Source organism: Gymnodraco acuticeps, unplaced genomic scaffold (assembly GCF_902827175.1).
Source record: "Gymnodraco acuticeps unplaced genomic scaffold, fGymAcu1.1, whole genome shotgun sequence".
Taxonomy (NCBI): domain Eukaryota; kingdom Metazoa; phylum Chordata; class Actinopteri; order Perciformes; family Bathydraconidae; genus Gymnodraco; species Gymnodraco acuticeps.
The window spans coordinates 201,777-225,566 of record NW_022992231.1 but is presented as its reverse complement, the minus strand read 5'-3'; the positions used below and the strand labels follow the sequence as shown (position 1 = coordinate 225,566).

At 41.7% G+C, this 23,790-nt stretch overlaps 2 protein-coding genes across 4 annotated transcripts in view; both read left to right on the top strand.

Moving 5' to 3' along the window:
- Window positions 1-170: 170 nt before the first annotated feature.
- On the top strand, window positions 171-18,168 carry sh2b1 (SH2B adaptor protein 1). 3 transcript variants are annotated; one of them, XM_034206140.1, is made up of 10 exons: window positions 172-485; window positions 1,911-3,990; window positions 6,048-6,149; window positions 6,523-6,614; window positions 6,692-6,774; window positions 10,622-10,771; window positions 11,221-11,432; window positions 11,823-11,997; window positions 12,845-12,939; window positions 14,031-14,282. In XM_034206140.1, exons 2-9 carry the CDS (start codon window positions 2,287-2,289, stop codon window positions 12,937-12,939), a joined length of 2,613 nt encoding a protein of 870 aa, XP_034062031.1. In that variant the 5' UTR covers window positions 172-485; window positions 1,911-2,286; the 3' UTR covers window positions 14,031-14,282. The 3 variants fall into 3 exon arrangements, with proteins under 3 accessions (XP_034062029.1, XP_034062031.1, XP_034062030.1); XM_034206139.1 differs by having other exon boundaries at window positions 173-485; window positions 12,845-12,935; window positions 14,031-14,350; XM_034206138.1 differs by lacking the exon at window positions 12,845-12,939 and having other exon boundaries at window positions 171-485; window positions 14,031-18,168.
- A 133-nt stretch (window positions 18,169-18,301) lies between these two features.
- atxn2l (ataxin 2-like) overlaps window positions 18,302-23,790 on the top strand; it is a 44,283-nt gene continuing 38,794 nt past the window's right edge. Inside the window, 7 exon segments of the mRNA XM_034206141.1 lie at window positions 18,302-20,175; window positions 20,560-20,611; window positions 21,223-21,279; window positions 21,371-21,442; window positions 21,535-21,721; window positions 22,178-22,296; window positions 22,749-22,840. Coding sequence (XP_034062032.1) covers window positions 20,051-20,175; window positions 20,560-20,611; window positions 21,223-21,279; window positions 21,371-21,442; window positions 21,535-21,721; window positions 22,178-22,296; window positions 22,749-22,840 — 704 coding nt within the window. The 5' untranslated portion in view covers window positions 18,302-20,050.

Here is a 23,790-nt window from a genome sequence, read left to right as displayed (position 1 = left end):
CTCCAAGCACATTTTGGCTGCATTTTTGTATTAAATATTCTATATAAATAAATATATAAATAAAGCTGAGTTTGTACTTTTTCTAAAATAGGCTGAAGGATATTTGTCCACTACAGTTTGTTTGCTTGTTTGTTTGTTTACTGAGATAGGGGTGGAAATCCGGGAGGAAGGTGTCAGTCTCCGTCGCTGTTCTCCCACGGGGCTCATTTTCCCGTTTACCTTCACATGTGTTTTTTAAATACTTTTTTTAAACTGCAGCTGTCAACGACCGAACACCGACCTAACGTACTACCGAACCATCGCGAGAGTCAGGGGCAGTGTGCGAGAAGAACGGGTCCAGGCAAGGCATAGCAATATTCATATTTAGCAACAACAACAACAACCTTTAACGAAGAATTATTATTATTTCGTTATGTGAGTAAAAGATGGATGAAATGTGTGCCACCACACAGACACGGATGAAAACACTGGACTCTGATGTACAGGTAGAGCAAACACACACAACATTGTGCTTAAGCAATATTGATAGCTAAGCTAGCTGGTTTATTAATAGCTAAGCTAACAGGCTAACGGTTAGCTTAGCTCGCAAATACTCTTTCGTGATAGCTGCTTGTTATTGGGATGATTCATTATGTGGCGACATGTTATACAAAATAAGACATATCATACCAATTATTATTAAATACAGATGCTAATTATCAGCAGGTCCGTTAGTTAGCTGACGTTGGTTAGCTATTGTTAGCTAGCGAACGTTACACGTCTTTAAAGAAAGCTGAATGAGCAACACTCACATTGCTAGTTCATGTTAGCTAGCTAACAAGTGCGAATGTGATATTTGAATACATTCATTAATAATGATCAATCATTTATATTTTTGACAGTGGTGGAGGATGTGTTCAGTTAATATAGTAAATGCACAAATGTAATCCTGTAAAAATACTATGTTACAGTAAAAAGTCCTGCCCTGAAAATGTTACTGCAGTTAAAGTATAGGCTATAATCAAGAACATGTTGTTAAAGAATTTAAAGTATAAACATGTCCCAGATATGACCACTTTACTAATATACTCGATATCATTATATTTGTTTTACTCTTGCAATAATGTAAAAGCAAGGTTTAACTGTTGTAGTTGGTAAAGGTATAGCTCGTTTTCAAATACAAACTGAAGATGATGTGTATTATGGTTTATCTGCGTATTATCAATGAGTCGTTTGCTTTGTAATAATACTGGAAATAATAAGAAATGGCGTCCCATTGACCCAAAACCCAAATCGACATATTAACCATGTGTGCTTTGACCAAACCTCCATTTACTTGTATTACTAACATATTAACATTATGAGGTGGAAAAAGCAGAACATTTTCTCGTTTTTGAAATCATGTTTATACATCATTTTTTTAATTAATATTTACATTATAATAATCGACTTTGATTGTGTTTACGAAAACCTTGATCTGAGGAGAATTTAAAGCTGTCAGATAAATGTAGTTTGAGTAAGTAATGTAAATTCAAGATTAAAGAACTTGTTCCCAACACAAATCCGAGTTGATTTCTAAATCCTCCATCTGACTAACAAGGTAACTCTAATCACATCCTGTACGCTGGTTATTTAAATGTTACCTGGTTTAATTCAACGTTTTTGGGCTCCCCTCCTTTGCAGGTAATTCTCACAGCAAATGTGGAAAGCTCTGCAGATTATTTTTTAAAATCCAGGCTTAAACAGATTGTTGTGTGCTTTGGTCCGGATAGACTAATAGCCTTCATTCTGTTGTTGTTGTGGTGATAGCTCTCTTCATTTCTCGACCTTAATTCTGCTGCAACCTCTGATGTAATATTCTTCACCTGTTAATTACCAGCCTTCGTAGTATTATGAAACTGACCTCACAGTTTGTTTCTGTGTTTTTACAGGATGTGGCCACGCTTCTCTGGATGTATGACAGATAGTGAAGAAAGGGCAGGTCTAACTAACCCATCCTTCTCTTCCCATCCTGCTACTGGCTGTCTGAATCTGACATTTTCTTGCTGAAAGTATTACAATTATAAAAATAATGTAGCAGAAAGCTTAGCCTTGAAGATATTTGACCTCTTTTAACCCTATCTTGCGTGGGTCCGGTGCATTTCAAGTCTTCATTTTAGATGGGGCTCCTGTGCACGACACTTAAGTTCACACTCATTTGTAAATGATTAGACCAATGTGCCGTGTTTGCCCCCAGTCAGTGACCCCAGCTGTGCAATCACTTCAGCTTTCTGTCGTATGTTTGAAGTGATTTGATTGACCATCAGGATGAACGGCTCTCTTCTAACCCCGCCCAGCCCGCGGGCGGCAAACTCCTCTCCTCTACCTCCTTCCCCCTCCCCGTCTCCATCCCCTCCATCTCCCTCCATGCTGCCTATGTCCCCCCGGCCGCCCCCTCTCCCCCCTCTGGTGAGCCCTCCACCACAAGCTCACCCATCCTCCCTGTCAGACACCCCCACCCCCTCCCCCTCGCCCTGCCTGAGTTGGACCGAATTCTGTGAGCTCCACGCCCGCGTTGCAGCCGGTGACTTTGCACGGCACTTTCGGGCTTTCCTCCTGGAGAACCCCCACTACTCTCCGGACTCGGCGTCCGCCTTCTGCCGGCGCTTTACCGACCGCTTCGTCCGTCACTTCCAGAGTGAGCTGGAGGGGGCGCTCCCGCCGAGCTGTGCTTCTGGGGGGGACGACATGGCGAGCTGGGCTCCCCAGTCAGACGCTACTTCCCTGGAAGAGGAAGCAGTCTCCCCTCTGTCGGCGACTGGGGCCGCTGTCCTCCCGTGCCCCCCCACCAACACAATGCGGGCTTTATCCAAGCCAGCACCGGCACGACTGGTGTTAGAGAACCGCGGTGGTGACAGGTTCCAAGATTCCTACGCCCACACCCAAGTCCTGCCTCCATCCTCATCATCGTCATGCTGCTCCTCAGTGGGAGGCAACAACGGGAGGCGTGAGGAGCGGGGCGCCATGATGGCTCCAGGCAACGGGGAAGCTCCAGTGGAGGAAGAGGAGGACAGCTGGTTAGGGGTGGCATCTGTGGGGGAAGACGTGGAGCCAGAGGAGCAGGAGGCAGAGTTGGCGGAGGTGGATGGTGCAGACCCCTCCTACACTATTTCACCTTCCTCGTCCTCTCCCCCGCCCGGTAACAGTACGCCCAACTCCTCCAAAAACAAACTGAAGAAGCGCTTTTCTCTGCGGAGTGTGGGGCGTAGTGTGCGGGGGAGCGTGCGGGGCATCCTGCACTGGCGAAGCTCCTCCAGCGACTCCGCCCAGAGCCAGCTGCCCTCCAGCTACAGCTACACCATGGGCGTGCAGGACGCCACGCTGGTGTCAAGCTCAAAGAGGAACTCTGGTACACAGCCTCCTACACCCACCTCCTCCATGCCCGTTTCCCTCTCCATGCCCCTCTCCCTTCCCCACTCCTCCTCCTCCTCGCTGCCGCCCTCATCTTCAAGTAGCGCCACCTCTCTGTCTCTCTCTGAGGCGGCGAGGGATCGCCGGCGGAGCAACGGCGAGGGATGCGAGAAGGAAAAGTGGAGCCATCGTCTTGAGAAGCTCAGGCTGTCACGATCCCCTCCCCCTCTCCTCACTCCGACCAACGCCGGCCCTCACTCCGGCTCCTCTACGCTGCCACCCAGCAGCGCCGCCGCAGCCGGCATGGGACCCCCCAGGAAGGTGGGTCGGCTGGTGCGGGAGGGTGGGGTGAGTGTCAGTTCATCCAATGACGAGCTAAGCGGAAGCCACGGCTTCTCCGGCTTCTCGTTCGGGCTGCTGCACCACGGTACGGACAACAACAACGCTGCCTCGGGATCCTCCGCTGCCGCTCAGGGGGGGGTGCAGCCGCTGGCCAGCGGGGGGAACGTCCCCTGGAGAGGAGGACGCTGGCATAAGTGTCGTCTGGTCCTCAAAGAGAGGGACCGGGAAGGGGGGGAGCGAGGAGAGGAGTACTACCTGGAATTCTTCATTCCACCTAAAGTAAGTGTGGGAAATTGAAACATGTTTCATTGAAATACTTTTAGCATTACAAGGTCAGATCAACTTTATTGATTCCTGCCAAGCAAACTGAAGTATCGCTGCAGCACAGGTGCAAGAGCAGTTGTTTAGGTTTGTATTTAGAGTAAAAATGATCTCCTTTTATATTTGAGTTATTGCTCATTAGTGTTTTATATTGTTTAGGTTACTTTTGCTTTTTATTTTTATTTGGTTTCTGCTGTAACAGTGACATTTCCCGCGGGGATTAATTACCCTAGTACCCTACCTGCTTACCTATAAATATAGAAGCATTGTGAACATCTACTATATACATACTAAAAATGTGTAAATGCTATATACACAAACAATATATTAAATTGTCACAGACAATAGGAGGAGCAAAGGATTTCGCAATATATATAATGCCTTGCAAAAGTATTCACCCCCCTTGGCAATTTAAATTGATTTTTCGAGAATTTGTATTATTTGATGTCGACAACTTTGAAGATGCAACAAATATTTGTTATTGTGAAACAAACAAGAAATAATAATGAAAAAACATGAGGGTGCATAACAATCACCCCCCCCCCCCAAAGTCAATACTTTGTAGAGCCACCTTTTGCAGCGATAACAGCTGCAAGTCTCTTGGGCTATGTGTCTATAAGCTTGGCACGTCTTTCCACTGTGATTTGTTTCCATTCTTCTGGACAGAACTGCTCCAGCTCCTTTGGGCTAGATGGGTTCCGCTCGTGTACAGCCATCTTTAGGTCATACCACAGATTTTCGATTGGATTAAGGTCTGGGCTTTGACTAGGCCACTCCAAAACGTTGAAATGTTTCCCCTTAAACCACTCCTATTTTGACCAGCTTCCCAGTCCCCGCCGATGAAAAACATGGTGTTCTGAGGGGGGTCAGAGGTGTTGGGTTTGCGCCAGACATAGCGTTTACCTTGATGGCCAAAAAGTTCAATTGTAGTCTCATCCGACCACAGGACCTTCTTCCACCTGTTTGGGGAATCTTGCACATGCCTTTTGGAGAACTCCAAACGTGTTTTCTTCTTATTCTCTGATCAATGCTCTCCTTGCACGGTGTGAGAATTTTGGTGGGCGGCCCTCTCTTGGCAGGTTTTTTGTCGTGGCATTTTTTTTCCATTTTAAAATAATGGATTTAATGGTGCTTCGTGGGATGTTCAAAGTTTGTGAGATTTTTTTGACCTGTTTGGAGAGCTCCTTAGTCTTCATGGTGCAGTTTTCTTGCTTAGAAATGCCACTTGCTGTGGTATGGAAGACGGAGGCCTTCTACAACAGGTGTATATATATACAGAGATAATGAGGCACTTGATTGCACATAGGTGAACCTTATTTAAATAATGTTGGGCTAAATAGCAACGGGGGTGAATACATATGCACACACCACTTTTCAGTTTTTCATTTTTTTTAATGTTTTAAAACATGCTCTTTCTTTCACTTTGTGTGGGGGTCTTGCCATAAAATCCCCCCAAAAATATTATATTATTTTTGGTTTTAATGCAAGAAAATAGGAAAAATGGCAAGGGGGGTGAATACTTTTGCACGGCACTGTATACTCTCGCATGTTATATACTCTTGCATGTGATTTATTGCACTAGTCCATATTGCAAGCCAGAGAAAAATAAATAATTCAATTAATGGTTCTACACTAGTTGACAAGTTCTTTAAAATGGGGTAGGGACAACGTTGGTAATCCTCTTACTGCTGTGAGTTAGATGTGCAGATTGATTCCTCTCCCATGTTTGTACAGTCAATTTAAAAGCCCTGACAGCAGCCGCTTAGCTTAGCTTAGCATACAGACATGAAGAAACAAGCCTGGCTCTATCCAAAGGTAATCCATCTAAGAGCACTTTTAAAGTTTGTCTAATCTAAGTTCAAAAACAACAAGTGTAGGTTTGACAGGGTTGATTATTTCTTGCCTGGGAGCAGTGACTTCAGGAGTCTCCACTGGTCACAAAGATAATATTTATGTTACACTTTTGTACTCAACTCAAATGTATTGATTTCAATGTTGCTGGTTTGTCCCCCCAGTCGACGAAGCCCCGGCTGACCGTCCCCTGCTGCTCCATGGTGGATGTGAGGAGCACCACGGCGCTGGAGGTCCCCGACAAGGAGAACACCTTCCTGCTGCAGGTGACCACTGTCTTTATACAGCTTCACTTTGTGTTTTGAAATGCTTTGTATTGTAATTTGTTTGTGGTTTTTGCAAGCAGTTTTTCTTTACTATTCTTTGCTATGACTTGCTGATATTATTATATGTTCCTGAATCTCTGAAAGCTTTGCTGTGTAAAGGACAATTAAACAAATACACCACTAGAAAAGAGTAAATATTGGTAAGGAGCTGAAGTTAAAAAGATATCTTCTCAGGATTCAATTCAGAGGCTTTATTGTCATATGAACAATAGCTACACACTGTACAGTATAATAATCAACAGTTTTGTAATATTCACTCTGTAAGTGATTCTGGCCCACATATGAATACATCTCTTTATGTTGCACCTCTCAGCTGGAGGGCACGGCGCAGTACGTGATTGAGACTCGCGACGCTGTGCAGATGAGAGCCTGGCTCAGTGACATCAGGAACGGCATCTGTCTCAGGTAATGACATTATGAAAGAACAAGGTCACCTCAAAGTAAGGTACGGACAACATGATTGAACTGTCTGCCTCCCACAGTGAACAGGAGGATGCCGAAGGTGTGAGTGTTGGGCCGCTGGACATCAGTGGGATGCCTGATATTGCCGACCGTCTCTCACAAGGTACGTCTAAAGGTTTCCGTGTGTGTGTGTGTTAAGCATCGTCTCAGAGGATACACTCAGTATATACACAGCTAGGCTTAGCCAATAACTTTGCAAGATCATGCGCTGCTCTCACTTTTTAAATCACAATGATGATATTTCAACCAGGAGTTGATTTTTGAGCTATAGCTTATGTGTTACTTATTGATCATTTTTGGGTGTATTTTCTGCCAATACATTCTAAACTTTTTGTATTCATATTATTAGTTTGTAGATGCATATTCAGGGTTTTGTCTCAACTGGATAACAGGGACGCTGCGCCCTCTTACCAAAATGAATTGTTTACCTGGAAAATCTGCCATCAGACGGCATAGACAGCTTTGTTTGTTGAGCTCCGACGCTGCGTTGTTGTTTACGTCTGCGGCACCATCTTGTATATGGGCGTCATGTTCTCGCGAGAATTGATATATCTTATATACAAGATCAGCGCCAAAGTATTTCCCTCATACTATATTTTGCTAGAAAAAGCCCTGCATATATATAATTAGCTGTTAATGCGCCAAAGTAAGCAACAAGTTAGTTGGTTCAGATTCATTTGTTTTTATGTCTGTACGCTGAATTGAAAAGCTAAAGCCAATAGCTGCTTAGCTTAGTATAAAGGCAGGAAAGCCTGGTCCTGTCCAAAGGTTTTCCATCTACAAGCACCTCTAAAGCTGACCGATTCACTTGGGTTATATGGTCTAATCCAGGGGTGCCCAACCTTTTTTGAACCGAGAGCTACTTTTAAAGTTGCCAGTCTGCCGAGATCTACCAGTCCAAATAGAGAGGCGTAGCCATTACTACCAGGTAAATACACACTTCTACTTGTATAAAACTGACCTTTGTACGATTAATACTTCATAAAATACTGCAGATCCTTTATCTTACCTCTTTCTAATCTAAACACATAGAAGTATTTAACTGAAGTTACACAACAGTGTTGTTGATACAGAGTTGGAGTTTATTCACACGTCACTACAGTGGGTAATGTTTTCAAGAAACATTGAACAGTGCTGCCACATATGACACAGGGAAAAAAGAAAAGACACTGAACCCTTTCTTTGCCATTATATAAAAATAGTGTTGCTACAAAAGTATAAATTAGGCTTACTAATAAGACAACTCAGATCTGAAGCTACACAGGAATCTGCTGCCAAAGTGCAATAAGAAAGACCAAATTAATAGAATCAAACCCTTTTTTGTTGCATTTTAGTATAAAAAGAAATGCCTTTAAAATAGGATGCGAGCAACACTAACTTCTTAACCTGAATTGATAATGGACTATAATCAATTTAAGTTTGCATTCTTATACCATTTTGTACAATAATTATAATGAATAAGTTCAAACAAACTCAAACTTACAGCTGATTAATAACGGTATCTAACTTGAGTTTTTATTATATCAAAAACCTGTTGAAATGCTGCTGTTATTTTTACTGTCCCCCAAAAGCTCCTCCAGGAATGCTTCTTTCACAACTTCGCCATCTTCGAAAGACTTCATTTGTTTCGCAAGAACGTGACTGACACGATAAGATGCTCTGGTAGCAGCCTTGCTCTTGTTGTTGGGCCTGGTGAAAATGGACTGCTGTGCATTTAGCAGTCCTTTCAGGCCCCTCCCCTTTTGGAGCGTAGGGCAGAATTAGGAGGGAATTCCGTCTCGTAGCGTTTGTGCACTGTTTTGAAATGCCGCTCCTAAATGACCCTTCTTCGATAAAGCCACGCTCGCATTGCAGATGAGACAGATGGACTTTGAATTGGAATAGATACAAAAATAATCATCCTCCCACTCGGAGTGAAAATTATATAGGCCTATGTTGGGCTTTTTTGCTTCTGCCATAATTGCGGTCTTGTGTGTGTGCGGACTGTCACTCCTGTTGCCACGGACAACGTCAGCGAACTAGTGCTGCCCACCAGCCACGCCCGACACATGGGGTCACGCCAATCGCAGAGCTTTGGTGCGTTCAAGTGCATTATTCTGGAACAGGAAGATTATGTTATATAGGACATTAACGATAAAACAGAATATTGTTGTTCTATTTTTAGACACATACATGGATCGGATTTCGAGGCGTAGTCGTGGGGGAGGGGGTCTGCAGTTCGGTGGACTAAGGATTGCACCACTGCTTTTTGCAGATGATGTGGTTCTAATGGCTTCATCGGTCTGCGACCTTCAGCACTCACTGGATCGGTTCGCAACCGAGTGTGAAGCGGCTGGGATGAGGATCAGCACCAGAGGTTGCGCTAGACTTTTTCACTGCCCGTCATTTTGACGGACAGGATCGTAAAACTTCTGTCAAAATCCAGAATTACCCGTCGGCCTTTACACAACTCTGACAAGGGGGGGGGGAAGCATGCTCGTGAACTGTCAACGGGGGGGGGGGGGGCAGTTCACATGCGCCGTGTTATGCATGGCTGCTGCACCTCGCGGGAGCGTGCACAGCGTAAAGCCAAAACTCGCAGACATTTCAATGATTTGTACGGCACAGTTAGGTTTGGAAACGGTATGATTTTCTTTTTGGAGGGCATGCATAACACGGCATAACACCGGAGCCTCGCTGCGGGGAAACTTTGGCGCTGTTCCGAGTTTGTTCTAATCTGTCAAAATGACGGACTGCTTTCAGATTTGTCCGTCATTGTTAAAAAAAATCCGTCATAGACGGAAAATATTCAGTTAACGCAACCTCTGATCAGCACCTCCAAATCTGAGGCCATGGTTCTCAGCAGGAAACCGATGGACTGTCCACTCCAAGTAGGGAATGAGTCCTTACCCCAAGTGAAGGAGTTCAAGTATCTCGGGGTCTTGTTCTCGAGTGAGGGAACAATGGAGCGTGAGATGGGCCGGAGAATCGGAGCAGCGGTACTGCAGTCGCTTTACTGCACCGTTGTGACGAAAAGGGAGCTGAGCCAGAAGGCAAAGCTCTCTGTCTACCGGGCCATTTTCGTTCCTACCCTCACCTATGGTCATGAAGGATGGGTCATGACCGAAAGAACGAGATCGCGGATACAAGCGGCCGAGATGGGTTTTCTCCGCAGGGTGGCTGGTGTCTCCCTTAGGGATAAGGTGAGAAGTTCGGTCATCAGGGAGGGACTCGGAGTTGAGCCGCTCCTCCTTCGCGTCGAAAGGAGCCAGTTGAGGTGGTTCGGGCACCTAGTTAGGATGCCACCTGGGCGCCTCCCTAGGGAGGTGTTCCAGGCACGTCCAGCTGGGAAGAGACCGAGGGGTAGACCTAGGACCAGGTGGAGGGATTATATCTCTTCGCTGGCCTGGGAGCGCCTTGGGATCCCCCAGTCAGAGCTGGTTGATGTGGCCAGGGAAAAGAGGGGCTCTCTGCTGGAACTGCTACCCCCGCGACCCGACCACGGATAAGCGGGAGAAGATAGATGGATGGATGGATAGACACATCTCGCGATCGACTGGGATCGCGATCGACTGGTTGGGCACCCCTGGTCTAATCTTATAAATACTAGGTTCAAAAGCAATAACTCTTGGTTTTGACGTATTACATTATTTATTGGCTGGAAGCATGGACTCCAGGATTCTCCACTGGCTGCAAAGATAATATATTTAAAAAAATTATATATATATTGCTGGCAGTTTTGCAAGGAAAATGATAGTCCTTTTTAAATGAAAGACAATGCACAAAGTATAAAATGATTGTATTTTGAATGATATATGAGTTATATAATATGTGTATTTGCTCCTGTTGGTTTTGCTAGACTTCAGGCGAAGTAGTATAATACTTATTTTATGGTTCCTCGATGAATCTATCTATCCCTCTACATCTTTATGTGTGTGTTTATACTCTCTGCTGCTTGTTTGTGTCCTCAGTTTGTTATGGAGGAATAGGAGGCTCCTCACCTCTGATGGACCCTCTCCCCCCGGAGCTGCCCCCCCGAGCACCTCTCGACGAACCAGACAGCCGGATTCTTAGCGGGAACAGCCTGGGCACACCCTTCGCTGAGACGCCAGACGCCACAGGTGAATACGGTCCTAAGACGAGTAATAATTGCAGATATTGAACCAGAGGTGTGGTAATGGTCAGGTTAAAGACGACATGATCAATAATGCATGCTACATGCTAATAGGTTAGCTTTCAAATAAAGAAAAGCTCCTTAGAATATTAGTTAGGGTTTGTGCTTGGAAACATATCGGTATTATATTGATATTGTGATGTGAGACCAGATATCGTCTTAGATGTTGTATATTTCGATATGGCATAAGTGTATTTTCCTTGTGATATTCTTTTCAAATGATTTACTATTTATAAAAATGTCACTGTCGACCCTACATATCAAGGTAACAATATGTCTGGTTCTGATAATCTCCCTATTGCCCAGCCCTGGTTATGGTTCAGTTTAATTTGATCTGTTTCAAACACCACTTGACCATCTTTTAAACTTGAATACCCAACATGCACCACCCTGCAGGCTCCTTCCTGTTCTCGGATGTGATCGCTGCGGAGGCGGTGGAGCACCCGCTCAGCGAGTGTCAGTGGTTCCACGGCACATTGTCCCGCCTCAAAGCGGCTCAGCTGGTGTTGGCGGGAGGACCGGCGAGCCACGGTGTGTTCCTGGTGCGGCAGAGCGAGACGCGGCGCGGAGAGTACGTCCTCACCTTTAACTTCCAGGGCAAAGCCAAGGTGAGTTTCATTTTGAGCACTGACTTCATAATAAGACTATTATTCATACAAAATGAATCATGTTACTACATTTAAATCTCTGATGCTACTGCGTCTTCTCTATTAATATATCTCTTTGTTTTTCTTTTGTCTTTTGCAAATAGTTCTCAAATATGAAATCAAGTTTAAATATATTAATGAATACATTTTTTCAGACCCTGTCTTAAGAAATCTTGTTTTGTTTGACCAACACTACCATATTCAATTTACAGTAATATAAAAAAGCAACAGAAATTCACTTTGCAGAAGCTGTTAGCAGAATGATCTGCACAATTTAATTTCTTCCAATTTAATATAGTCAACAAAAATGTATTGGTAAACCTTGAGTTTGACTTGCTGTCCCCTCTGCAGCACCTGCGTCTGTCCCTGAACGAGGACGGTCAGTGCCGTGTGCAGCACCTCTGGTTCCAGTCCATCTTCGACATGTTGGAGCACTTCCGTGTGCACCCCATCCCCCTGGAGTCCGGCGGAGCCTCGGACGTCACACTCATCAGCTTCGTAGGGGCCACCGCTGTTCGCCAGCCAGGTACCGTCCCCCCCGACCCTGCCTCTTTATTTATCGGTTCATGGAATAAAACGTATTCTACAAGAATAATAAACACAAACAAGGAATTGAACTCCGGGAGCTCGCACACAGGATTATAGAAAAACACTCAGCTAAAAACAAGCTTATGGAACAAATATAGCTGAAATAATAATTGAACTCATTAAACTATATTTCTAGTCATTTTAAATTCTGATATGTTGTGTGTGTGTAGTCAAGTCGGGCTTTACTCAGGTCTAAACCAGTGTGCAAACCGAGTTGTGTTCCCTCTTCAAAATACCTGACAGGGACAGAAGACTGTGCTGCACCATTAGTGTCTGATTCACTTTCACGTTCATATCAGTATGTAGTGTCTCTCCTGCTACATGTCTCCATGCTTTAATGTTCAAAAAGCTTTGTTTTTCTTATACGTCCTGTGCTGTAGCACTTCTTTTCACCCTCTGTCTGAAACCAGAGCCCAGTCTGCTCTGATTGGTTAGCTGCCCGGCTCGGTTGTGATTGGTCGACTGCTTAAAGAGATCCCGCCCCTTAACCTAACACTTACAATGTGTTGGAGCGCGAGCCAATAGAAGCGCAAGTGTTACATAGTGATGTCACTACTCATACTTACATTTCTATGATTTTGTTTCAACATTGAAACTGGATTACATTATATATTATTATATTATATTTTCATCCTTCATTGCAGGTAAAAAGCTAAAAGAACAAAGAGTGCAATAAAAGTGGTGCAAGTAGAATGCAGGATTATTCCCCTGCAGCGTCTCCCTCTGCCCATGTGTTGTCTCGCCTCTCTGATGTTGTGTGTATCCATTGGCTCGTCCCTTTGCAGGCCGCGACAGGGCAGGCAGTCGGCCTACAGTCTGTGATGTCATCACCACGCGCCATCCTGACTCTCCATCAACCCCCATCTCTGACTGTGTGTAAGTGAGTCCAGACTCAGCTGAGAGAAACTTAGAGAGTGCGAGAGTGGGGGGTGTTTGGGAGTGAGTGGGGACATATTTGATGTGCTTTGTTAGAACGGACATATTTCTCTCAAAACAGGTTTGTAACCTTTGATTTCAACACAAATAAATCTGAATTTGGCGACTCACATTCAGATTTACACTTTTGACAGACTGGAAGATAAAATATGTTTTGCCTAGTCTACAAGTATTCTGTAAAACGTCACTTTTTAGTGTATTTTAGACTCTTGTTCACACATACTACAGTAACCCCTTGCTAAATGTAGTCAATTTAGTTTTGTAGTTTACAGGTAACTTAATCGCAAATTATTATTATTACGAATATTATTCACTTTATATATTTATTTATCGAACAATGAGTCGATCAAATAATCAGCAGATAAATTGAATACGACAATAACCAAGTGTTTGTTATAATGCTTGTAAGTCTAATATGACAACCATGATATCAAACATGGAGATGGACATGTTCCATTTGTTTAAGGCGCATGAAAAAATTAATACGTACGTGGAAAAAACATGATAGCTTTTAATATAATACTTTGAACATGGGGTAGTGGTGCAGGTAGGCCTCTTCTGGCCTCTATGAGCATTACAACAACAATAGATTCTGAGAAGAAATGTGCAGCTCCAAGTGTTATTGTTTTTCACAGCTAAAGGATCATGCTTCACAGACATACAAAAACTAACTTATTTAATCATTTCGATCAGACTTAAAAAACGCATCAGAAGATATTTTAGTTTTCTCTCAGGGCTAACGTACATTGCCCACCACTTAATAAATTGTGTGCGTGATTGTGAGTGTGTGTGTGCTCCTTGAAATTGACTGGCTCCATGACTCCATGACTGCAGACCTCTCCACCTAACATTCACTCACTGTCACTTTCTCTCTTCTCTCCCGCCCTCCTCTCCTCCGACTACGCTGTCACTTTTGTCCTTATTTCCTCCTCTTCCTCCTGCCTCCTGTCTCCTCCTTTATTTACACTTTTCTCTCATTTCACCCCTCTTTGTTTTTTTTTCTCTTTTTCTCTCGTCTAATTCCTCTCCATGCAGACTTGACCAGCAGACCCCGTAGCCCCCCGCTGCCTCCTCCTCTGCCCCCAGGCCGCCCGCCACCCCCGACTCCCCCTCAGGAGAGAGCTGACGAGGCGGAGCCAATGGCGGCGGGAGGAAGTGCAGCAGGAGGAGGAGGAGGAGTAGGAGGAGGAGGGGGGGCGCCGGCCGTGGCGACGACAGCAGGAGGAAGTGGCGGCGGAAGTGGAGTCAGCGGAAGTGGGGGAGGAGTGGAGGACTGGGAGGAGCGGGACACTCCTCTCCGCCAGCTGGAAGCCGGGGAGGGGGAGGAGCGCGACGGAGCGAGGGCGCCCCGAGCCGTCGACAACCAGTACTCCTTCTTCTGATGAAGGGAAGAGCAAGAGCGGGAGGAGGAGGAGTGTGTATGTGCGTTTGTGTTTGTGTGTGAGCGAGCGTGAGATTGGATGAGGCGGCGTAAATCATAGCCATTCATAACCAGTATTTTTATTTTGTTAGCAAGGTTGGAGGCGAAACGGAGGAGAAGGAGAAGGAGGTAAAAGTACTAACACTAAACGAGAGAGAGAGGAGACAAAGCAGATGGGAGAGACAGGCGGAAGCAGCTTTACGACACTAACTAGCGGTACACTTGTTTTTATTTTTTTGTAGTCTAATAAGCTTTGATTTTTGCTGGTACGAATCGCAGCGGGCTCTCTCTCGCTGTGGAGCCAGCAGACCTGATACCTCACGTCGGTCCTGCCAAGTCAAACCAGAGGCCAAACACACACTCATACACATCTGCACTGTGACAGGTAGACCCAAAACTCTACTTACTGGTACACAGCAGGCTCCTTTTAAAGATTATACAGATTTAAAGCTTCTGAATGTAGCGTCTTTGGTATTTTTCAATCCGGACTCTGTGGTCACATGTTTTTGCGACTGATGGAGGCAACAGTCATGACATTAGTTGACTTTTGAGCGTTATGGGTAGAGCTGCAAGGGTTAATCTATCAGTCAAATATTAAATGAATCGTCAACTGTTGTGATAATCGATTTGTCAGTTTGAGAAGGAGAAAAAAGTCCAAATGTTATGATTCCATCTTCCTAAATTTAAATACCTTTTTGTTTCTTTGCTCCAATAAAGACTGTAACTGAATATCCTTGAGTTGTGGACAAAACGAGACATTTATCATCTTTCACTATTTTCACCTAATCGTCAACTTAATCGACAAAGATGATTAGTGTTAGTTGCAGTCCTACTGCATTATCCTATCAGGCGATTCTGCACCATCAATGTCTACCACTTAAAGTTTGAGTTGACACTGACTCAGGCTCAGGTTGTTATTTTAAACATCTGACAACAATATAGAAGCAGTCTGTAGAGTAATATGTCTTTCTTTACATTTCCCCCTTGATGCACTCTGTTGTGTCTAACAAAGTCTCACTCAAGGAGGGGTCACTTTCTGAAATCTCATGTTGCATCCAGCTAAGTATTTCTTAGATTACACTCTATTTCTACAAGTCACAGGACACAATAACGTGATAACTGTAAAGGTAAAGAAAGACACTTTCCTCCGTAGGATACTTTCCATAATGTTGTCAGAAACGTATAACAATCTGAGCCAACTTTTTCAAAACTAAATTATTTTCATTGTGGATTAAACTGTAGATTATAATGTTTAATCAATTGTTTCGACTGTCAGAAAAATGGGGAAAATGTCGATCAAATGTCTCGTTTTGTCCACAACTCAAACATTTTCCATTTACTTTCATAGAGAAACTAGAATATATTTATATTTACAAAACTGGAATCAGAGAATTTAAAAGTTTTTTTTATTACCAAAAAATTATTCAGACCGATTAATCGATTATGGAAATACTTTGAATAGTTAACAAATAATGCATTAATCTCTGCAGCCCAAATACTGAAGCGCTGAATACTGGACTAATTTCAAAAATGGTTGTCACAATTGTATTCTGTAAAATTGGAAAAATAAAGAAGTTAAAGGTGGGGTAGGTAAGTTTGAGAAACCGGCTCGAGATACACTTGTTGTTATATTCCATGGAATGCTCTTAACATCCCGATAGCAATGAATATCTTAAGTGCTTTGACAAAAAATCCATACAAAAACATCATCTGTGGAAGCCGTGGTTCTGTAAAAAGCACGACCAATCATCTGAGCCGGCCCAGCTAAAGTAACTGGATGGCCTACCTGCCTGTCAGCCTTCCATCTGTGCACAAACTTATCTCGTGCCCTCATTGGTCATGTGCGCGTTCGTGTGTTGGAGGAGGGGCTCTGTGAGGAAGTGGCAGATTTTCTCCGGTTGTGTATTTTCAAATTCTAGCGCACTCGAGCTGGTTTCTCCAAAATGACATACCCCACCTTTAACTTTTAAAGAAATATATTAGCATGAACACTTGGTACGCTCATGGCTGATTGGAATAGCTACAAGATCAAACCAATGTGAAATCTTAATAAATAATATAATATATAATTGAATGTATTGTAATATTAATAATAACACTAATGGTGGTTTCAATATGTTTCCATATATCAAGCAAAGAACATTTCCTTGGTTCAAGCTAACATTTGACAGCTTGCTTGTTTTATTTTTTCATTATGGTACATTTAATTACATATATTTGTTCAATAAAAAAAGAGAATAAGTTAGTATATGACTAGTAGTTTATATACTACACACTTTAACAATTGTATAATAAAAACAAGCTAGTCACTTTTCAAAACCAGGGGGAATTGTTGGTAGCATCCATTTTGCCCATTTTTGTCTATATTAGTGAAACAAAAAGAATGAGCAGAAAAAAAAATATATACATATAGAAGTTCATCAAACAACATATCTGTATGGTGGCTTATTAGGGCCATTGTACCATAAATAAAAAAATGGGGAGAGGGGTTCAATATTCAGAGAAAAAACTCATAGATTAAATTCCAAAATGTACGAGAGAAATAACTTTGATATTACCAGAGATAAATGTTGTCAATTTATGAGAAAACAAAACAAATTTGTTCCTGAGAAAAGACAATGTACCATTTTAATCTCCCCAAAATATTTTTTTTCTCAGATATGTTTTACAAAGAATATTCACGTATTGTAGTTTAACCACTTTAATTTGTATTGATATTTTATTGAATATTTCCCAGTTTTTTTCCTCTGAATATTACGCCCCTCGCCCTGCACTGTATTCATTATTTTAGCGGTGGCCCTGATACGCCACCTCACACAAGGCGTCCTGAAATGGAAAAATGTTCAATGGAGTTTGGCGTTACACAGCAGAGTAATGTAATGTTTTGGGTCTAAGTGGCACATAAACGGGAGCAGGCAGGACACCTTTACCTCAGTCACACTCAGCTGCTCAGTTAATGTCTCTCTCTCTTTCTCTCTCTCGCTTTTCTCTCTGACGCTAAAGAGAAACTATTGATAATACCAATAACAATAATTATTGATGGAAATAATAATAATGATGATAATAATAACGGTCCGAATAATAGTATTAATTGTATTTGTTTTTAAGACACCTTTTTATTTTTATTTTGTATGCTTACTCCGTGTAACACTTGTTCCGACTCCATCTTGTAATTGAGACTGTGTTTGTGCCTTTTTTTAATTTTTGGGATAAAAAGAAGGAAAAAAGTATATATAAGATTTGCTATGAATTCCTCATTCTCAAGGCTACTCTCTTTTCATGCTGTCCTCTCCTCCTCAACCTCATTCTCTATTCATCAAGGGTAAAGAAAAAAAAATACAATTAGAAGAAACATTTCAATGAGAATACCTACTTTTTCTACTTGTGCCTTTCTGTGTCTGTCGTCATCGGCCTGCGTTCGTGTCGCTCTGTCTTCATCGTTCAGTTTAGAGCTTTGCCCGTTTCTTTATCCACCACATAAACCACCCAGTCATTTCTACCGGTCTTTTTTTTTTTGCTCATGTATTTGTCTATGCACCTTTACCCCTCCCCGTGCCCTCCCCTTCCCCACCTTAATCATCATGTTTAGTGTCCTTTTCTCAGTTTCAAAACTCTTTGTGCCTTTCTCTGTCTCTTTTCTCTCTTTGCTGGGACCGTGTGTTGAGGGCGGGCAGCGTCGTCTGTCCTCCCTGTGTGGTTAGTTTCAGGTACTACATTGAATTTAATGACATAATATAAATATAGTGAAACATAGAAGTTGGTGTGGTCTTTCTTTTCTTCCTGTCACCTTTTTAAATGCTATTTCTAGTAAATCATTTACACTCATTACAATCATTTATTATCATTTTTAGTTTTAGCAAACTGTAAAAACTGTCAGACAAAGACGAGCTACACTTTTATTAGTATTATGCTATTAGTTAAATTACAGTGGTGGCTGCAAATAATAGTTTCAGACCTCTCCAATAACCCCAAAGCGTTTTAAAGTCCAAAAGTCAACATTTGTTGAAAAATAAATATTTAATAATTTCCAAAATGCACAACATATTTTGATCTGACAGAATGTTCTGCTTCAGTGCATATTTGTTGGCTCTTCCGACTGCGGCACAAAAAAAGGAGGCTTGCACCTCAAATAACTAACCGCACAAATATTATAACATTTGTACAACCACAAAAACTACACATCTATTTAACCTCTAACACCATCATAGTTTGCTTATTTACATGTATCTGCATTTTCTCAGCGCCCCATTAAGGCGTCATCACTTTATACTAGTATGACAAATGTGGAAAAAACACCCGTTTTAAAGCTTTTCAGTTGAATAAATCAAATAGAACAAATGTATTTAAAAAAAGGATTTTGTTAAGAGTTTTTATGACAATGGAGTTATAAAATATACCGACAGACATTTGAAACTTAAATTGTTATTTATCCGCCATTTTTCTTTCTCTACAGGAGATACAAACTTTATAATTTTGGACTAAATGTGTTACTTTTCATTTCAAATAGTTTTGGCCCCAGAATAAATTGATATTAGGTGTATATCAGTGTTATACGTTTTTCTGAGTTTATGTGTAAACTGGATCCAAGATGCAGGATTTTGTCCCTGGACCCCCAAGTGAGTATTTCATGTTTTTGTTACTGTATAAAAGGCATCAGGTTACTGGAACACATAGAAGCTGTATAGGGATATGTGGATTTTATGTCATATATTATTCTTCATACGCACAAGCAGTGTTATGCAGCAATTATTTTTTTAATGAATTTCTTTATCCTGCAGTGTTAAACAAATATGGTTCCTGCTGCATTGTGTTGGAAATCAACATAAAGTGCCTCCAATAGTGTATTAAATATTACAAATGGTGATAAACTAAAAAAAAAAGGCTTTCAACCAATTTACACAGTCTTCATCAATTGAAATGACACATTTTATATAACAGCATAGCACACGCAATTTCTTGTTTCAAGGGAACAGGAACGTGACCTGTTTCCAAGGTCAATAATGTCAGTTTATTAAGATGTTATATATGGTTAAATATGATGTAGGCCTACTAAAACCGCTTTTTTGTATATTATAGATATGGTTATTTTCTTAAATGTTTCCTTTGGACTATTCATTTGGAAAATATTCTTGTACTATTATTGTATTACTTATTATGGGGATAACACTTACTTTAATCCCTATTATATTAAAATATGTGTTCATTTAACTTTTCTTTACTGAAACCAATTAAAAACATCCTGCAGCATCAGTTTCCTTACATGACCTCAATCATTACGGCCCGTCGTGAAAAATGATTGACATGAAAACCAACCAATAATTAAAAAAGGTCAAAGTATTGACAGAAGGTTTTGTCCAATCAGGTTTTGGATTAAAACGAGTAGGTGGGGTTTACGATTGGTGCGTTCGTTACAGCACCTCGGCTGAGCCCGGTTCTTGGGCGTACATTCATAGATGGTGAAATTCACTCTCCGGGAGTTCTTTCATGGTTGAAAAACGGTCACTTTTAAACACAATGGAGTGTTTTTATTGAATCAAACTACCTGTGTTGATTTGACTATTTCCTGGAACCTGCCCGGAAGCTTGATTCGACCCTCATCACATGGACAGCAGTCACCCGGGTCCGGACAAACCTAATGCACCCGCTGGCCGTGTTTTGTTGTTTTCCAGCGGGTTGTATCGTGTTGGCCTGTCAAACTAACCGTGTGACTTTTGCTGGAAACGACGAGACTGGATTATCAGGGATGCACATGACTAAAAAGTATATTTAAATAGTAAAGAATTGCTCAGCTGTCAGTTTCTAATGTGATGCCGACGTCGTTTCTAGCGGTTCGTTTGTGTCTCTGTTGTAACATTCGACGTCTACGCCAAGCTAGCTCCATTAGCTGATTTAGCTAGCCGAATTTTGCTATTTGATACAACAACACCATCATATTTAACTATGTTTCCTTTAAGACAAACAGTTTAGATTATATTAGCCGATTTAATTATACCTAATTATGCCATGTCATTGTTTAAATTGCTCGCCCTGCTAGCTAGAAAGGTTGCTGTGTTGCCTGTTAGAGGCTTGTGTTATTGTTCTCACTGAAGGAGCAGATTTGAGCTGCAAGCTGATGTTTGTTTTTATTTTTGTTCCATTCTGCAGGACCAGGAACACAATGAAACCTCCATCACAGTCACCTCCTGTAAGCAGTTTAGTAAGTAGTGACAGCCGAGCGTTTCTATTCAGAAAATGTACTTGTTAGAACCAGGGGCGGAGCTAGCATTCATGGCCCAGCCCAAAACTAGGGGGCCCGGGGTGGCCTGCATGTTCCCTACTTTTATGGGAATTTTAAATGTATTTTTTTACCAGAGTCTTAAAATAAATGTTGAAGAAATTGAATAAATCAACAATAAAATGAAATACAAACAACAGAAGAATCATACAAATGATAAAGGATAAAATAAAGTAAAAAAATACATGTAATATGGCCAGGGAGGGATAATAAAACCTGGCAACATATTAAATAGTTTCACATTTTCAAGAAGGTATTTAAAATAACTTAATTCATCACTAACAAAGACTTTAAATGTATTTTCCGTCAATTGGTAACATTTTGTTTGTTTTTTCTCTACACAAAAATGTATGAAACATTTTCTTTTTGTTGAGAGAGACATTAGAAAAAATAATATACTATAGTGCAAATATTGGCATGAATATATTTATAAAAGTTAGTATTGTTCCTATAAACATACCTATTAATGCCTCAGATTTCTGTTGAGGCAGTTTAACCAATGCAACACACTCATGTCAGCTGTATATCTGCAGGTATTTGATGGCGTCTACAACAATGCCAGAATGCTCCATTTCCTCACAGCAGTGGTGGTAAGCTGTTTTGTCTGTCTGAAGTTGTAATTGGAACAGTTTTTTTATTAAAAGCACCACATACAAAGGCACTAACAGGTCTGATTTTCAGGGCTCCACCTGTGATGTGAGAGTGAAAAACGGCGCAGCCTACGAGGGAGTCTTTAAGACTTTAAGCTCACAGGTAAAAAAAAAAGAAGAAGCCTCCTAACACCTCACTTTCTCTGTATCCAAGTTACGTGATTTATCAGTGTGTACTCTTCTGTCCATCTTCAGTGTGAACTGGCTGTGGATGCTGTCCATAAACAGAGCAATGGTGATGGAGGAGGAGGAGGCGAGGAAGGAGGAGGAAGCCAGTCCTCTCAACCCAAGATCGAAGATATCACAGACACCATGATCTTTAGCCCCGCCGACCTGGTGACCATGACCTGCCGCGATGTCGACCTAAACTTTGCTGTCAGAGGTAAAAAAAACAAGAGGAATTATATTTGTGGTGTGTAATACTGTAAAACTTTTCTTCTTGTAGGTTAACATTTAAACGTTTATGTAAGCCTTTAAATTCTTTAAAGATGTCACATTTTTTATGTTATAACCAGTTTGTCTGGTTACTCTACGTCTAATCACAACTGATGTGGCATCTCTCTTACAGAGGTGAATACAACTTAAAGTAAAAAAAATAACAAACATGTTAAAAAAAACAACATTTATAGTTCAGATCCAGGTTGCTCCATAATGCTCTTAACTCAAAACATCCGCATGGCTGTAAACTTTAAGAATAAATCAGGTTACGTAAACCAAATTGTGGTGAAGACAAGCTAAGTGGTCTAAAGCTATACAAATATTTTTGTGAGGTTCATTCGAGGTGGCAGCATAACAGTGTCTATGAGAGTTGTAATTGTTGACTCATTTGTGTGTCTAGACACGTTCACTGACACGTCTATCAGCGCAACCCGAGTGAACGGGGACCACCGGGAGAAGGTCCTGCAGAGGTGGGATGGAAACGGAAACGGAGAAAACTTTGAGCTGGAAGCAGACGCGGTGAGATCTCAATCACTAACATATTCACATGAAAGGAAGTGTAATACACATTTAAGTGGCTGCTAGAGATGCATCACTTTATTACCTATCTGAAACAATGTATCTATATATCTCTTTATTTATACAAAATCACTGAGATTACTCTGATCAGCATGCTTAGGAATTAATTACATTATAATTTATTTGAATACGTAATATTTGTTTAAATAAGTCACTCAACGTGCCGCTAGTTTAGAAATAAAGGACCAACATAAAGAGAAGGTCGCCAAGTTGAGTGTAAATGTGATATGGCAAGCAGCGGCCTTTTTTCAGTCTTTGAATGTTTGGCCGGCTGATAACAGAAAAATCCGTGACATATGTGTTGAACTAGCCTCCACTGTGTCCAGTAGAGATATGGTCGCATCAAGGGAACTGCTTCCAATGTCTCACTTTCATGTGTTTTTCTTCCTCAGTCTAACGGCTGGGACGCCAACGAGATGTTCAAGTTTAACGAGGAGACGTACGGCGTCAAGTCCACTTACGACTCCAGCCTCTCCATGTATACGTGAGTCAGTTTTACTCCTCCAGGCAAAGTGACTATTCAGCGGGACTATAAGCAAACCCTGACGTTTCATCCCGGGTTTATTATCTGTAATAGTTTACTCTCTTTCCTATCAGTTATGATGATATGTTGGTGAGAGAGTTTTAAACAGGAGCATAGGTTATTATTGTATCATATCTATCCCACTTATTTCAATATGAAACTTGATTTTACGATTAAAATATTATCATAACAGATATGAATGATGGTTCTAATCTGTTTTGTCAGTTAAAGGTGGGGTAGGTAAGTTTCAGAAACCGTCTCGAGTGCACTAAAATTTGAAAGTACACAGCCGAAAAGAATCCGCCCCTTCCTTCAGACTTCCTTACAGAGCACCTCCTCCAACACACATGAACGCGCACATGACGTCAGCAGACTGGTGAGAGTGGCCGCCTGTTGCTGGCGAGTCATTGAAGTACTGCTGCAATGCACGCCAATGACTGCATGCCCAATGAGGGCACGAGATACATTTGTGCGTGCACGAGATGGAAGGCTGACAGACAAGGCGGCAATCCAATCCGTTCAGCCGGGCCAGCTAAACGGATTGGTTGTACTTTTTACAGTATTACAGGCAGCTTCCACAGATGACATTTTTGTATGGATTTTTTGTCAAAGCACTTAAGATATTCATTGCTATCGGGATGTTAAGAGCATTCCATGGAATATAACAAAAAGTGTATCTCGAGCCGGTTTCTCAAACTTACCTACCCCACCTTTAAAGCATTGATTTTGATTATATTTTACTGTCAACATCTATCCCTTATATGAAAGTATAATAATATGATAATTGTACTACAACTAGAAGGGCTGCAACTAACAATATTTTTAAATGTTGGTTAATGTGACCATTTTTAATGAGTCAATTAATCGTTTGGTCTATAAAATCTCAGAAATGATTGAAAGTGGTCCATCGT